Raw genomic sequence first — 15,273 nt, forward strand, 5'->3', positions numbered from 1 at the left:
GTGATTGGTCTTGTGACGTGACCTCACCATCACAAGACCTACTGAAAACTAACACTGACATCCCCTCAACTCCGCTGAAGATGTTAGCTAGCCTGATAATGCAATGTTCGGAAAACGAACCCACAAGCTCAGAGAACAAATCTTCACCCTCATCCTACACCCGAGCTACAGATATTCACCACTATGGCAGACATTTTTATATTCCTTGTAATATTGGGGAAGATTGTGCTATGTCAGGTAAGGGCAAGGTGTGATTCAAGGTGCTGGTAATAACCTTTAATGCCCTATATGGCTTAGGCCCGGGGTACTTGCGAGACCACTTGCTGCCATTATCAACCTTCCATCGCCTGGTTCACTCCCACAGAGTTGGCCTCCTCAGGGTGCCGTCGGCCAGGCAATGCCGTTTGGCGACCCCCAGGGGGAGAGCCTTCTCTGTGGACAGACCGACCCTCTAGAATGAACTGCCTCCAGAGCTACGGAGAGCCCCTGACCTTTGGTCTTTCCGCCATGACCTGAAGACTTGGTTATTCCAACAAGCAGGTCTGGACTGACTATGTTTTTTAAATTTGGCTTTTATCGAGTTAAATTGTCATGTATCTATTACATTTGTTGTTTAATTCTTTTTTAAATTTTGTATTCCATGTTTCTTAAATTTTTTTGTTGTGAGCCGCCCTGAGTCCTTAGGGAGAAGGGCGGCATATAAATTCAATAAATCTAATCTAATCTAACATCTTAGCTCAGAGAACACACTTAGGAGATCAAAACTTACCCTTGGTTTCAATGGATACCAGATCATTTGTTTGTTCTGATTGTCATTCCAGTCCCAGTTTGCCAAATCCAGCTCCACTTCGCCCAAGAAACTATTGCGCCCAAAAGTATCGTGATGCCAAACTGAGATATTCAAGCTTTGACTCTCCAAAACGGCTTTGTCTATTTTATACTGCACATAAAGAAACAGACATGAGACATAGTTAAGATGAAGTCTCCTTTCCATAGAGCCTCTGATTTGTAGACATGACCCTGCATCGATCCTCGATCAACAGGGATCCCCTCCTTCTTCGTCACCTAACTGGGGCGACTTTAGACCCTTTTTAGGGTCCCCTGCAGAGCGAAATCATACGTGGAGAATGGAGCCCTGTTTTCCTGAGCCCGTAACACCATGATGTCTAACCCAGAGGTTCTGGAATACATTTATTTTAGTTATTATAACTGGCTACTCCTAAGCAGACCTACTCTTCATCTTCAAATCAGCTTCATTCAACGATTCCAATAATTCTAACCCATGAATAATGTTATGGTTCTCTATCATTTCAAGCTCTGGGTGTCCTCTCTATAAATAAAATTGCCCACAATCTGAAGATATTGCTAAATCTTGCAAGAGTTTTTTTTTAAAAAATTCCCATGAACTCATGTGACCCACATTTCACAATATTGCATCCAATATTTCAATTTTCTGATGAAAGCTGCTGAAACCGCACAGGATTTCAGCTGTTCCTACCCCTGGATGCCTATTCATCATGGTTTTAATTTTATTGTTGATCCAGAATTCTGCCAGTTTTGATTAATTGTATTTACTACTCTGTTGCTGTGTTGTGATTTTAATTTAAGCACCTCCATTAGTCCTTGGGAAACATGGCAGGGTAAAAACAAAGGAAATAAAAATAAATAAATTTAAATTAAAACTCAAGAGCGTTTGCAAATACTGTCCTTGTGGTTGATGGATACTATGTTTTGACTGATTATAGGTCACCACAGTTGGTGCTGATTCTGATAAACTCCACAGATGTTCTACATGACAAGTGTGTTACTGACTCCCACTATAGGTAGTCCTCAACTTACAACCATAACTAAGCCCAACATTTCCATTCTTAAGCGAGATAGTCGTTAAGTGAATTCCCCCCTCCATTTTCTAACCTTTTCTGCCACAATCACTGCAGTGGTTAAATTAATAACACAGTTGTAAAGTGAATCTGGCTTCCCCCTTGATCTTTCTTGTCAGACGGTCGCAAATGGTGATCACATGATCCTGAGACACCGCAGCTATCATATCAGCCAACTGCCAAGTGTCTAAAATTTGATCATGTGACTGTGGGGATGCTGCAATGGTCGTTAAGTGTGAAAATCGGTCATAAGTCACTTTTCCCAGTGCTGTTATAACTTTGGTCCGTCAATAAACTGTTGTTAAGTCGAAGACTAGCCATATATTACACTGGTTCTTAGATACGATTCTTCTAAAGTTGAAAAAAGCTGTCTCCAAGGAGAATGGAGTTGTGATCAACTGCTTGCCTCAGCTGCTCAGCTTCCTGCACTTTGGGCAGTTTTATTTACTTATATTTTATTTATATAGTGTAGAGGCCATCTGTCTCCATACGATGCTAGATGATTTAAAAGCAGGAAGCAATAAAGTGAGGAACATAATATGGGCATTTGGAAGAGAAAACCATATGCAGCAATGAAGGAAAAACTGGCAGGGGTTCACTGGACACCCCACCTCAAAACCTGTCAGAATAGCCAGTGTTTGTCCGTCCATCCATTCATCCATTCATCCATCCATCCATCCTGCCTGCCTGCCTATCATCTATCTATCTATCTATCTATCTATCTATCTATCTATCTATCTATCTATCTATCTATCTATCTATCTATCTATCTATCTATCTATCTATCTATCTATCTATCCATCCAACCAACCGTCTGTCTGTCTGTCTGTCTGTCTATCTATCACATTTATATATCTCCCATCTTTCAGCCAAACAGAAGTGTAGACAGACCTATTTCATCAAGAACAATAAAGGAGAATATTTGTAGCTCAGGGTTGAAATGAGGGGTCCTTGTTGCTGAAAACAACCTTGCTTGGTTGTTTTCTTGCAGATGTTTCGTTACCCAAACTAGGTAACATCTTCAGTGCTACTGTGTTTCCCCGAAAGTAAGGCCTACACCAACAATAAGCCCTAGCTTAATTTTGGGGTGGGCCTAATATAAGCCCTACCCCAAAAATAAGCCCTGGTTTTGGGGTCAGGCACACACCTAAATATCAAGCTGGGGTGGGGGTGTGGAGCAGCCCCACCCACCCCACACCCACTTCCCTTGCAGCCAGGCCTCTCCTTCCTGGCCAACTTCTTTTTCTGAGGCCTCTTCTGCAGCCAGGTTTGCATTTCTCAGTCACAGGGTTTTCCAGAAGGCCTGTGCAGCCAAGAACCGAGCTATGGATTCAGTCCATAGCTTGGTTCTGCAAGACCTCAGCAGCCGAGTATCAAGCTATAGATTGAATCCATAGCTCGGCACTCGGCTGCTTAGGCCTTCTGGAAAGGCCTAACTGCAAAATGCAGGCCTGAATGCAGCTGCAGAACTTCAGCCCCAGAAGAAGTGGACCGGCTAGGTGGGGCTGTCGGTGCCAGAGGTGAGGTAAGGAACTCCCCCAAAAATAAGACCTGGGGCCTCTTTTGGAGGGAAAAAAAAGAGCTGGTCTTATTTTCAAGGGAAAAAGGTAGTTAGGAGTGGGGTTTGCCCTCAGTGTATATTCTAGTGACTTGCCCCGGGGTGTTCTTAGTTCTTTGGTTGGACTTTGGTTTACTGTTGGCTTGTTTGGTAGTTCTTTGATTGGTGTATTGTTTACTTGATTGTTGGTCTGGTGTTAATCTTGGAGTTAATCTATGCTCATCTGGGTGAACCCCTCATCAGAAACAAGGAGACAGATGCAAGTTACCCGTAATATCTCATTGTAGACTGGATTCAGTGTCTTCTTCTTCACAGAGGTCTTTCTTTTGCCCAGTTTATGTTTTTCTGGTAGCAGGTAACTCTTCACATAACTAAAAAGGTTTTGTGGCCAAATATGAGAAGACAGAGTCAGAATATGATATCCAGTGAAGCCAACCTAAAAACCTTTGGTAGATTATGTTTAAGTGTCTCTTTAAATGAAAAAAAGAAGAAGAAATCTGTTTTCTTTACAAGCTTCTTCTAAAAACTGAAATATTTGTTACCAATAGTTTTTCCTCTACAAATTCCTCTCCAGCCCTAGTTGGGTTTGCACATTTACTGAATTTTAGAAACTGATGGCAGAAAAAGACCCGATGATCCATTGAGTCTGTCCTTTGAGTTTTTATTTTCTTTTTAATTTATTTATTAATTTTAATTATTATTCATTTATTTGATTAGCAGGAGACTCTGAATTCTCTTTTGCCTTAGCCCTGAAAGCCAGCTGGGTGACTTTGGGCCAATCGCCAGGAGACTGTGAGTTCTAGAATTGCCTTAGGCATGAAAAACTGGCTGGGTGACTTTGGGCCAATCGCCAGGAGACTGTGAGTTCTAGTCCCACCTTAGGCATGAAAGCCGGCTGGGTGAACTTGGTCTAATCACCAGGAGACTGTGAGTTCTAGTTCCACCTTAGGCATGAAAGCCGGCTGGGTGAACTTGGTTTAATCACCAGGAGACTGGGAGTTCTAGTCTCGCCTTAGGCATGAAAAAGTGGCTGGGTGACTTTCCGCCAATCACCAGGAGACTGTGAGTTCTAGTCCCGCCTTAGGAATGAAAGCTGGCTGGGCGACTGTGGGTCAATCACCAGGAGACTGTGAGTTCTAGTCCCACTTTAGGCATGAAAGCCAGCTGGGTAACTCTGAGCCATTTATTTTCTCTTAGTCCAACCCACCTCATAGGGTTGTTGTGGAGAGAATGGGAGGAGAGAAGGTGTGCTGGATATGTTCGCCACCTTGAGTTTTTTCAGAAAAGTAGTAAGGGTTGAGGTACAGATAAATAAACAAATAATGAAAGTAATACAGCACAGGTCTTTCTTTCTCTTAAGAAATGGATGTTTCAAGGTTCTCTCTCCTAGTTCCACTTACGGATCTGATCGTTGCCTTTTCACGTCTGCAACTGCCAAATCCTTGCCCTGGGCAATAAAAATATGGAACTCCTTCAACTGTTCCACATAGTCAATGGCAAACTGGAGATTCCCCTTCACGTCCACGTTGCCAAAATCTCCACTATACATGCTCATCACACTGGTGCTCACCTGCAGAGGTCCGAAAGGAAGAAAATAAGTGCTTTTCAAAAGGGTGAGTTCCCAGGTGCTTCAGCAAAGGCACTGAAGCTCAGGAGAAAAAAAAACATCCATTTCTGAACACGACAGAAAAGTAGGGAAGAACAACTGAGAATACAGCTGTTATTCAAAGGGGGTATAATCCACATCCATATAATGCATGCTATTTTTTTTAGTAAGCAAAAATCATCAAGAGAACTCATGCAAAGAATAATTTTATACAGTGGACCCAGCAGAAAATATTTATCTGCTCCTGTCTTTAAATTCTACTACAATGGTACCTTGATACTCGACTGCTTTGAAACTCATTGAATTTGGTACTCAACACATTTTGACGTGAAAATTTTGTCCTGGTACTCATCGTTTGTTTTATGCGCAAGCTAGAATTTATCTGACAATCCTCTACTCTCTTATTCTCCAAACAATGCAGTGACCCAAGGCAATATGAGACCCCTTTTACAGATATTTAAGGTCAGTTCAATCTGTCCTGCAAATTCAAGGCTGAGAAGATGGTTTAAAATTCTGGCTTCAAAATGCCAGCGCATTAAATGACTTTATAACCATGCCTCTGGGTGAACTTCATCAAGATTTGCTAGGAAAAGTATTCTATATCAATACAAAATTCAAAAACTTTTACACGTCTTCACGGCGCAAAAGCTACCAGAGACGTTAATATTAATTCACAAATTCAGACATTCTGAACATAGATTCCCGTTTTGGTTTTCTGGCCGGTCACAGCAAATCAGAATGAATTCCCCCGTGGCTTTGGCCACTGTCTTCAATAAACCATACAAGAACTGAAATTAGTTATGGTTTGTCTCACAGTTCCTAAGAACACTGCTGCCAACAAGAACTCCGAAGGCCCTAATGAAAGGACCTTCAAGAAATAAAATTGAAAAACTGATGAGAAAAGACAAGATTTTGAAAAGGAACCAAAAAAGAGATACTCTCTAACCAAGCTGAGGTTCTGGACATACTGTAAAATCTTGGACATCGCCATACAATTTTCTTCACAACATTACAGAAGCAACTTTTGCTGCTCCCGAGATGTTGTTTGAACTTTCTTCCTGGGCCTTTGTGTTGTCCACCAACCAGGAACTTTCCTTAATTTTCCATCTCAAAAAAAGTTGGCCAGATGCTATCCCAAGATGAGATGTTTTCAAAAAAGTTGGCCAGATGCTATCCCAAGATGAGATGTTTTCAAACCCAAAGATGTACAGGTAGTCCTCGACTTACGACTGCAACGGAGCCCCAATTTTTTTGTGGCTGAGCAAGACATTCGCTGAATAAATTTTTGCCCCGTTTTAAGAGCGTTCTTGCCACACTTTTTAAGGGAATCACTGCAGCTGGCAAGCTAGGAACGCAATTAAGTCAATCTGGCTTTCTCATTGACTTTGCTTGTCAGAAGGTCACAAAAGCCGACCACGCCGTCATAAACATGAGTCAGATGCCAAGGGTCTGAATTTTGATCCTGGGGATGCTGCAAGGATCGTATGAAAAATGGTGACAAGTCACTTCAAACGGTCACGAAACAAACCGTTGCAAGCCGAGGACTACCTGTAATAACTAATTAAGATCATTTGTAAAGATACCAAACATTACTCAGGAAGAGGCGAGAGAAGAATATTAGCAAAAGCAGCATGATTAACCAGAGCTTTGGTTTACATACAGAAGACAGCGATGCCAAGCCAGAAGAGCCGCTAAGATTGGTTAACGAACTCGGGCTCTTTGTGATTCTCCTGTGTAGGTAACTGCTCTCTGATGCTGTATCTGTCTCTCTGTCATCGCTCTACAAGACATCACACAAAGGGAGAGAGAGAGAGAGAGAAAAGTCTGCACAGATGTTTGAAAAGCGGCACAAGGATGACAAACAGCCTCTGCCAAGATTCTCGATTCTGGGATCTAGCTATCGCAGGTTAAGGTGGCATGCGTAATTGGCGTGCAACAATTTAAACAGCACTTAATGAAAACAACAGGAAGGAATTGGCTAGTGCAGTGATGGCAAACCTTTTAGAGACTGGGTGCCCAAAACCCGCTCCGCCCTGCCCCCGCTCCACCCCCCCGGCTTGCCCGCCCCGCCAACCCGTCCCCACCCGCAGGGCCACCCACCGCCTCCATGGCCCACCGCAGCAGATTGCCCAGGCGGCCCTGCAGTGCCATGGTGGCTATGCCCTCTGCCTGCGCCCCGCAGCATCATCTGCGCGTGACGGGGCACGAGGGCGGAGTCTTGTCCCTGCTGCCCGGCTGCCATGTGCTTGGCTGCGCTGCTCCGTGCGGGCCACACCCAGAGGCAACTGTCCTCTGGGGGGGCTGCTGGTGAAAAGGGGGCCACGGGGGAGGCAGGGCTGGGGCAATGGTGCACGTGGCCACAGAGAGGGCTCTGAGTGCTGCCTCCAGCACATGTGCCATAGGTTCGCCACTACTGGGGTAGTGCATTCAAAAGAAGACAACATCCCCTCTTCAAACCGACTTGGATCGATTTTAAAGGAAAGGAGGTCAGCTGCCCTATTTCACTAGCTAGTGGCATAGATGTAAGACAAAGGTGTTGACCCGGAATTAGGGGACAGCATAGGAAGTATCACTTGTGAATATGTGGAGATGGCCCCGCTGTCTTTGGGCACTTGCAGAGTCATGGATGAAAGGACAGCAAGGAAAACACCCAATGTCCTAACCCACCCGGGAACGTACGATGTCTTTAGGGAAACACCCAAAAGGGAACATTTTTAGCTACTTCTGCTTTTTCCCTTCTTATCTACAGCGTGCCAGCCTTACTGGGTGAAATCTTCATCGTATGTGTGTCAGCTTTGCTGGGTGGATTGCTTATGCAATCAGACAGAATAAATAAAAGGATTTCTTGTCATTCGGGGCTTCTCTCTTTTAGAGGAGCCCGTCTTTGTTCAGCTGAATAAAAATATAAAACTGAAAGGCACCTTCTGGTTTCCTGTACTTTTTTTTAATCAAGCAACACCTCAGAGCCTGCACAATAAGGCAGGGCTTTTCAACCTTTTCACCTATTGTACCACTTTTAGGATATGGCAACATCCGAGTACCACCAGTCGCCTAGCAAGGTGTCAAAAACTAGTGCCCCTCACACCACAGCCGAGCACCTGCCTGCCCGCCTGGCAGCACTCTTCCTCCTGTCCGAGGTTTTCATTGTTGTGAGCATTTCTGTTGAGGATTGGCAGCGGGAGTGGGGTGGGGTGGTTGGTTTTTATTTCCCCCGTCTGCTGGGTGATTGCAGCAGGTTTTGGTCACTTCACATGACCCTGGGACACACTGTGACCGTCATAAATATGAATCAGTTGCCAAGCATCTGAATGTAAATTACAAGACCCTGGAGATGCTGCAACATTCCAGCTGATCGGCGCTTCTTCTGGGCTCTGAAGCACCCGGATCAGTGCTGAGCTCCAGCTGGAGCCTGGTGCTGATCCTGGTGCTTCCACTGAGCCCTGACAGCCCTGCAGCTCCAGCTGTCTCTTGCTCAGGCTTGTGCGGTGCTGCCATCGGTTCAGCTCATTCCCCTCCCCCGCTACCACTTTTCTAGGATGGTCGCGTACCACTTGCCAGGTGCCAATGTACCACAGGTGGTACCCATACCGCTGGTTGAAAAGCCCTGCAATAAGGGATTTGGTGTATTTTTTTATTATTATTATTATTTTTATTATTATTATTATTATTATTATTATTATTATTATTATTATTATTATTATTATTATTATTATTATTATTATTATTATCTGATTTCATTCTGGGCCTAAAAGCCATCTGTCCACAACTGTCCAGTGTTGCAATCCTCAGGTTTTGTCAAACCTGATCCTATGAGGAAAGAAAATAATGTCTAATTCCAGAGATTGAAAAGTCTTGCTTTTATAGTCCACGTTAAAGGTTGTCCTCAACTTTGAACCACAATTGAGAACAGAATTTTGGCTGCTAGCAGGGGGGGGAGGGGGTTGTTAAATGAGCCACGCCCAATTTTCCGACCCTTTTTTTTGCCAGGATTGTTAAGTGAATCACTGCATATTATGTTGTCATTAAGCAAATCTTGCTTGTCAGAAGTCAGTTGGGAAGTTGGCAAATGGCGATCAGAAACTCCAGGATACTCCATCATAAATACATGACGGTTGCCAAGCACCCGAAGTTTGACCGCATAATTGTGGGGATCAGGAACGATTGCAAGTCACTTTTTTGAGTGCTGTTGTAATTTTGAACGGTCATTACATGAATGCTAGTAAGGCAAGGACTACCTATATCTAGGAATTAATATAGTTGGATTTCATCTATATAATGTGGCTCGCCTGAGGTCTGTCTTAGTGCCTTCTTGAAATCGTAGCCATTGGCATTTGCCAACCAGTTTATGGCAATAAATTTGGGGCTTTTTAAGAGAGACTGTTTTATTCCCTCCTTGTTAGCGTGGGCTCTCTTTCAATGCTGCAAAACCTAAATGTTGATACGATCGCATATCAATGTAATCGTATTATTATTTTATTTTATTTTTAAATTCCATTTATATCCCCCCCTTCTCCGAAGACTCAGGGCGGCTTACAAGCTTAGCAGTAGCCTTCATTCTATGTATATGCCTGAAAGCCCCTCAAAGTCCGTTGTGTCTGGAACCTCATATAAACCTAGTAACTAAATAAATAATTGAAGAAATAATTGGGTGAATGATATAATGGGATGACAATTTGCTCAATGCCATAACTGGATAAAAAGCAAACAGAGGACTGCTTTGCTATGCAGTCAAATAGACATTTTTACAGTACAAATTACAATTTTAGTTTGTCCTGACCCCCCCCCCCCAAAAAAAACAACCACCCTGCATTGCCACCCCTTTAGAGAAAAGAAAATGTGGGCTATGAAACGATCAGATGACTGTTTCAATGTTTGAAAGCAGTTGTTTAACCAGTCCAGATGCATAAAGTGTTATTTATGAACTACTAAGAAAAAAGATTACCTTTTAACTACCTTCTTTCTTACAATATTCAGACTGTTGGCAATAATAGGAAATCTGCAAGCTTCATTTCTTTACCCCCCTGCTTTCTGAGTGTAGTTGCCGCACATTTTACTAAAACACCCCAACCTTAAAGCGAATCATCGTTATGGTTTTTCTTGAAACAGAGGTTAAAAACTTGCCTCATCCTGAAGAAATGCTGGCACCGATTTGCTCATCATCTTAATTTTTTCCGGATGCGAAAAATGACTGTCAGAGAAAGAAGGTGCTGTGGAAACTAAAAAGCAGCAATTCACATTGAGAAAACTAATTAGATTCATGTCTTGCTAAAAAGATTGACTCATAAAAGTGTTCTTGGAAGGGGGGAAAAAAACAATCCACAAGCATGCTTCAAAAACGTGTACATGCAAATTGCGTTTCATAAAACCAGAAAGGTTTGCTGCAAAGAAGCATAAAGATCTGGCATAATTAATGATCTACGCAAGTCCTTTCCGAATTTTCGAATCTCCTCTAAAAGAAAGAATTTTTACCATTCCTCCATGTCTATGGAGATTCTCAGTCATCCAGGTCATAGTTGTCCCAAAGATGCTTGTCCGTAAGGCCATGGCACTTTCTTCTTTCTCCTTTCAAGATGTTTCGCTTCTCATCCAAGAAGCTTCTTAGGCTCTGACTGGATGGTGGGGAATGGAAGGATTTATACTCGTTTGCATTCTTTTAGAGAGTCGTTGAGGCCACTTGGAAGTTTATCCTGTGTCCTCAGGGTAACCGGAGTGATGCAAATGGGTGTGGAGCCTTCTTAGATAAACCTCCAGGTGGCCTCAACGACTCTCTAAAACAGGGGTGTCAAACTCAATTTCACTGAGGGCCGCATCAGCATTGTGGTTGCCCTCAGGGGGCCAGGTGGGCGTGGCCTACTGGGTGGGCGTGGCTAGAGTGCGTATGGCCTACTGGGTGGGCGTGGCCAGCTCTACATCGTTTGCATCAAGGGTACCTATGGGGGCCTGGGCAGGAGTGGGACAGATCTGAGGGTCTCTGGCAGAAGGAGGGTCTCTGGGCCAGGGCCGAGGCAGTGGGGGCCGTTCCCTCACTTTTTCCAGGATGGCTTCGTGGGCTGCATGAAACCATTTCGCGGGCCGGATCCGGCCCCCGGGCCTTGTGTTTGACATGTCTGCTCTAAAAGAAGGCAAATGACCAGCTGTCTGCAAGGAGTATAAATCCTCCCATTCCCCACCATCCAGTCAGAGCTGAAGAAGCTTCTTGGATGAGAAGCGAAACGTCTCCCAAAGGAAAAACAAGGAAGTCCAGTTGTCTCATGGAAAACCATCTTTGGGACTTCATTCCTACGCCTGCAACAATATAGGCCCACAAGAATTCTCCCACGAGATACAAGCAAAGCTACCTGAGTTGGTGCTTAAAGATAATTTATACCAAACTTACATTTTATATGAAATCAAGAATTCATGACAAGCCCAGTTTATAAATACATTTACCAATTGGTTAATTCAATTAATCCATTTATTAAACAGTTAACAATAGCCCTCTGTGTGTGGGGGAAAAAAGCCTGCATCCAATTGTATATTATGAAGGAATGATCTGAATTTTACTCTCTCTCTCGTCCAAGTTCAACAAACTTCCTAAATCAGGAGCGGATAAGTTTTTGGAGGCAATGGGCTAAACTTACAAATTTTACCAGAAAATTGAGGTGGAGGATGATCATGAAACGGAGGTACAGAGGAAGATTAAGCCTAGGGTTTTCAGACATTTATTATTTTTTAAAACTGCGTTGTCTTTTGTAGGAATATTTCCTGCTTCAAAATATCAGGAAAATGGGATGCTAGCCTTCATGATATATCGAAGATCAGTTTTAAATGTAAACGCATCCCAGGTACAAGTGATCCTCAATGAAAAGAATAGAAAAGAATGGAATGGAATGGAATGGAATGGAATGGAATGGAATGGAATGGAATGGAATGGAATAGAATAGAATAGAATAGAATAGAATAGAATAGAATAGAATAGAATAGAATAGAATAGAATAGAATAGAATAGAATAGAATAGAATAGAATAGCAAATATGGAATGGAATGGAATGGAATGGAATGGAATAGAATAGAATAGAATAGAATAGAATAGAATAGAATAGAATAGAATAGAATAGAATAGAATAGAATAGAATAGAATAGAATAGAATAGAATAGCAAATATGGAATGGAATGGAATGGAATGGAATGGAATGGAATGGAATGGAATAGAATAGAATAGAATAGAATAGAATAGAATAGAATAGAATAGAATAGAATAGAATAGAATAGAATAGAATAGAATAGAATAGAATAGAATAGAATATGGAATGGAATGGAATGGAACAGAAAGGAATGGAACGGAACGGAACAGAAGCTGGAAGGGACCTTGGAGATCTTCTAGTCCAGCCCCCTGCTCAAGCCGGAGAACCTATACCATCTCAGACAGGTGAATGTCTAATAACCACAACTAGGACCAGAATTTTGGTTGCTAGGCAAGGAGGTTGCTAAATGAGTCACGTCCGCTTTTATGACCTTTTTTGTCACAGTTATTAAGTGAATCACTGCAGTGGTTCATTGAATCTTGGACTTGTGAAGCAAATCTGTCTTTCCCATTTATTTGTTTGGAAGCTAGCTGGAAAGGCGGTAGTCACGTGATCCTCGGACGCTGGAACTATTATAAATACGTGACAGCTGCCAAGAACCCAAATTTTGATCACACTGAGTTTGGAGATGCTATGACGATCATAAGGGCAAGGACCAGTTGTCATTAACATCTTTCAGTGCCACTGAAATCTCGAACAGTCACTAAACAAATGGTTGTGAATCCAGGACGACCTGTATATAAGTACCCCTTCTTGGAAATTGATCGTGGTGGATTGTCAATACATTACACTCAACTGCATCTCACGCCTTGCCTCCAGAAGCTATGGGTGCCCCATTGCTGGAGGCTTTTAAGAAGAGACTAGACAATCATTTGTCTAGTATGGTATAGGGCAGGGGTCTTCAAACTTGGCCCTTTTATGACTTGCGGACTTCAACTCCCAGAATTCCTCAGCGAGCATGAAGGAACTAAGGCCCCTTCATGACTTGTGGACTTCAACTCCCAGAACTCCTCAGCCAGCGTGCCTGGCTGAGGAATTCTGGGAGTTGAAGTCTACAAGTCATAAAAGGGCCAGGTTTGAAGACCCCCCGGCATAGGGTCATCTGCTTGAAAAGGGGGTTGGACTAGAAGACCTCCGAGGTCCCTTCCAGCTAGGTTCTAGGTTCTACGTTCTGATGCTTGAAGTAGCCAAAAGGAGCGAAACAGAATTGCTCAGTACAATCCTTACTCATAATTTTATAGATTCCTTCCCATAACACAAACTAGGGAAGAAAGGGGAAAGGTGGTTTTTTTTTTCTTCACCTTTTTTTCTTAAACTGAACATTCATCATCCCTTCTAGCAGGTGAAGAGTGGGACGAAGAAAAAAACAACAACAAAGCTCAGCGGTGGTAGAATTATTCAAAATTTTCCGTCCTCAGGGTACCGTCAGCTAGACAATGTCGGCTGGCAAACCCCAGGGGAAGGGCCTTCTCTGTGGGAGCGCTAGTCCTATGGAATCAGCTCCCCCCTGAGCTTCGGATGACCCAAGATCTCCAATCCTTTCGCCGCGGCCTCAAAACACTCCTTTTCCACCTGGCTGACCTGGACTGACAGGCATTTTAATTATGTTTACAATTTTTAATTTATTTTTAATTTTTAATTTTAATTTATTGCACAGAGGACTTTAATTTTAATTTTATCTTAATTTCTGTACTTATTATATGTTATTGTTGTTAGCCGCCCTGAGTCCTTCGGGAGATAGGGCGGGATATAAGTCCCATTAATAAATAAATAAATAAATAAAATGATCCTGCTCTGGGATCAAGGCTATATCAATTTCTTTCCCCTCCCAAATCACAGGACCATTTTGCAACTGAGCGCTAAATCCTTCGTGATCAGATTACCGCTTTCCTCTGCATGACTAGCTCATCCTCATGTTTTCTACCGTTTGGTTCCTTTTCGTTAGCTGGGCGTTGCCTTCAGGTGGCAAATGCAATCATGCCTTGCTTTAAACACAGGAGAGCTCCCCTCAACGCAAAATTAGTTCTTATTTTATACGATGCAAACTATTAGCAGAACGAGAACAGCCTCCAAATGTATTAGTGGTTAGTCAGTAGTGTAACATAAAATAGCGAAAAGTCACGAAATGTTATATATATTTCAGGAAGAGTCTTATTACTCACTTCCTGCCGGGTTGACACTGAGCTCAATTGGGTGTTCTGATCAAAAAAAAATTGGAGCCGCAAATAACATAGTGTTATACTTAACAAGAAGGCTCTAATTACAACGGTGCTGCAATTAACCACAGGATCTATTGATCTAGCGATGGATAGTAATTTGGACAGGTTTTGAAAATAGACTGGAAAACTTCAGAATGGGCCGGTTACTGAGGACAATGAATCCTGAACGTCTATGGAAATTCTCAGTCCTCAGAAAAGTTTGTTTTATGAAAAACACCAAAACCAGTTGACTATGGGGATTCTCAATCATCCAGGCCATGATTGTCCCTAAGGTGCTTTCCCCACCCTCCCCAAAAAAACCCAATGGAATTTCTTGGGTTTTTCTTTCTCTGAACTTCCATTCCATTCTATTCTCTATCCTGTTGTTCTATTCTATTCTATTCTTATTCCGTTTTCTATTCTATTTTCTATTCTATTCTATTCTATTCTTATTCCATATTCTATTCTATTCTATTCTATTCTTATTCCATATTCTATTCTATTCTATTCTATTCTATTCTATTCTTATTCTGTATTCTATTCTATTCTATTTTTATTCCATATTCTATTCTATTCTATTCTATTCTTATTCCATATTCTATTCTATTCTATTCTATTCTATTCTATTCTTATTCCGTATTCTATTCTATTCTATTCTATTCTATTCTATTCTATTCTATTCTATTCTTATTCCGTATTCTCTATTCTATTCTATTCTATTCTATTCTATTCTATTCTATTCTATTCTATTCTATTCTATTCTATTCTATTCTTATTCCGTATTCTATTCTATTCTATTCTATTCTATTCTATTCTATTCTATTCTATTCTATTCTATTCTATTCTATTCTATTCTATTCTTATTCCGTATTCTATTCTATTCTATTCTTATTCCGTATTCTATTCTATTCTATTCTATTCTATTCTATTCTATTCTATTCTATTCTATTCTATTCTAACTTCTCAC

At 42.0% G+C, this 15,273-nt stretch overlaps 1 protein-coding gene across 1 annotated transcript in view; it reads right to left on the reverse strand.

The window, feature by feature from the left end:
- The window catches only part of SYTL2 (synaptotagmin like 2), a gene marked incomplete at its 5' end in the record, with an annotated part of 49,408 nt that overhangs the window by 4,005 nt on the left and 30,130 nt on the right, over positions 1–15,273 (reverse strand). Inside the window, 6 exons of the mRNA XM_081327701.1 lie at positions 770–940; positions 3,707–3,809; positions 4,839–5,008; positions 6,705–6,824; positions 10,166–10,260; positions 14,271–14,306. Coding sequence (XP_081183827.1) covers positions 770–940; positions 3,707–3,809; positions 4,839–5,008; positions 6,705–6,824; positions 10,166–10,260; positions 14,271–14,306 — 695 coding nt within the window. The remainder of the gene's footprint in view (positions 1–769; positions 941–3,706; positions 3,810–4,838; positions 5,009–6,704; positions 6,825–10,165; positions 10,261–14,270; positions 14,307–15,273) is intronic.

The sequence above is a fragment of the Vipera berus genome (genome assembly GCF_964194415.1).
Source record: "Vipera berus genome assembly, chromosome: 4".
NCBI classification, from domain to species: Eukaryota; Metazoa; Chordata; class Lepidosauria; order Squamata; family Viperidae; genus Vipera; species Vipera berus.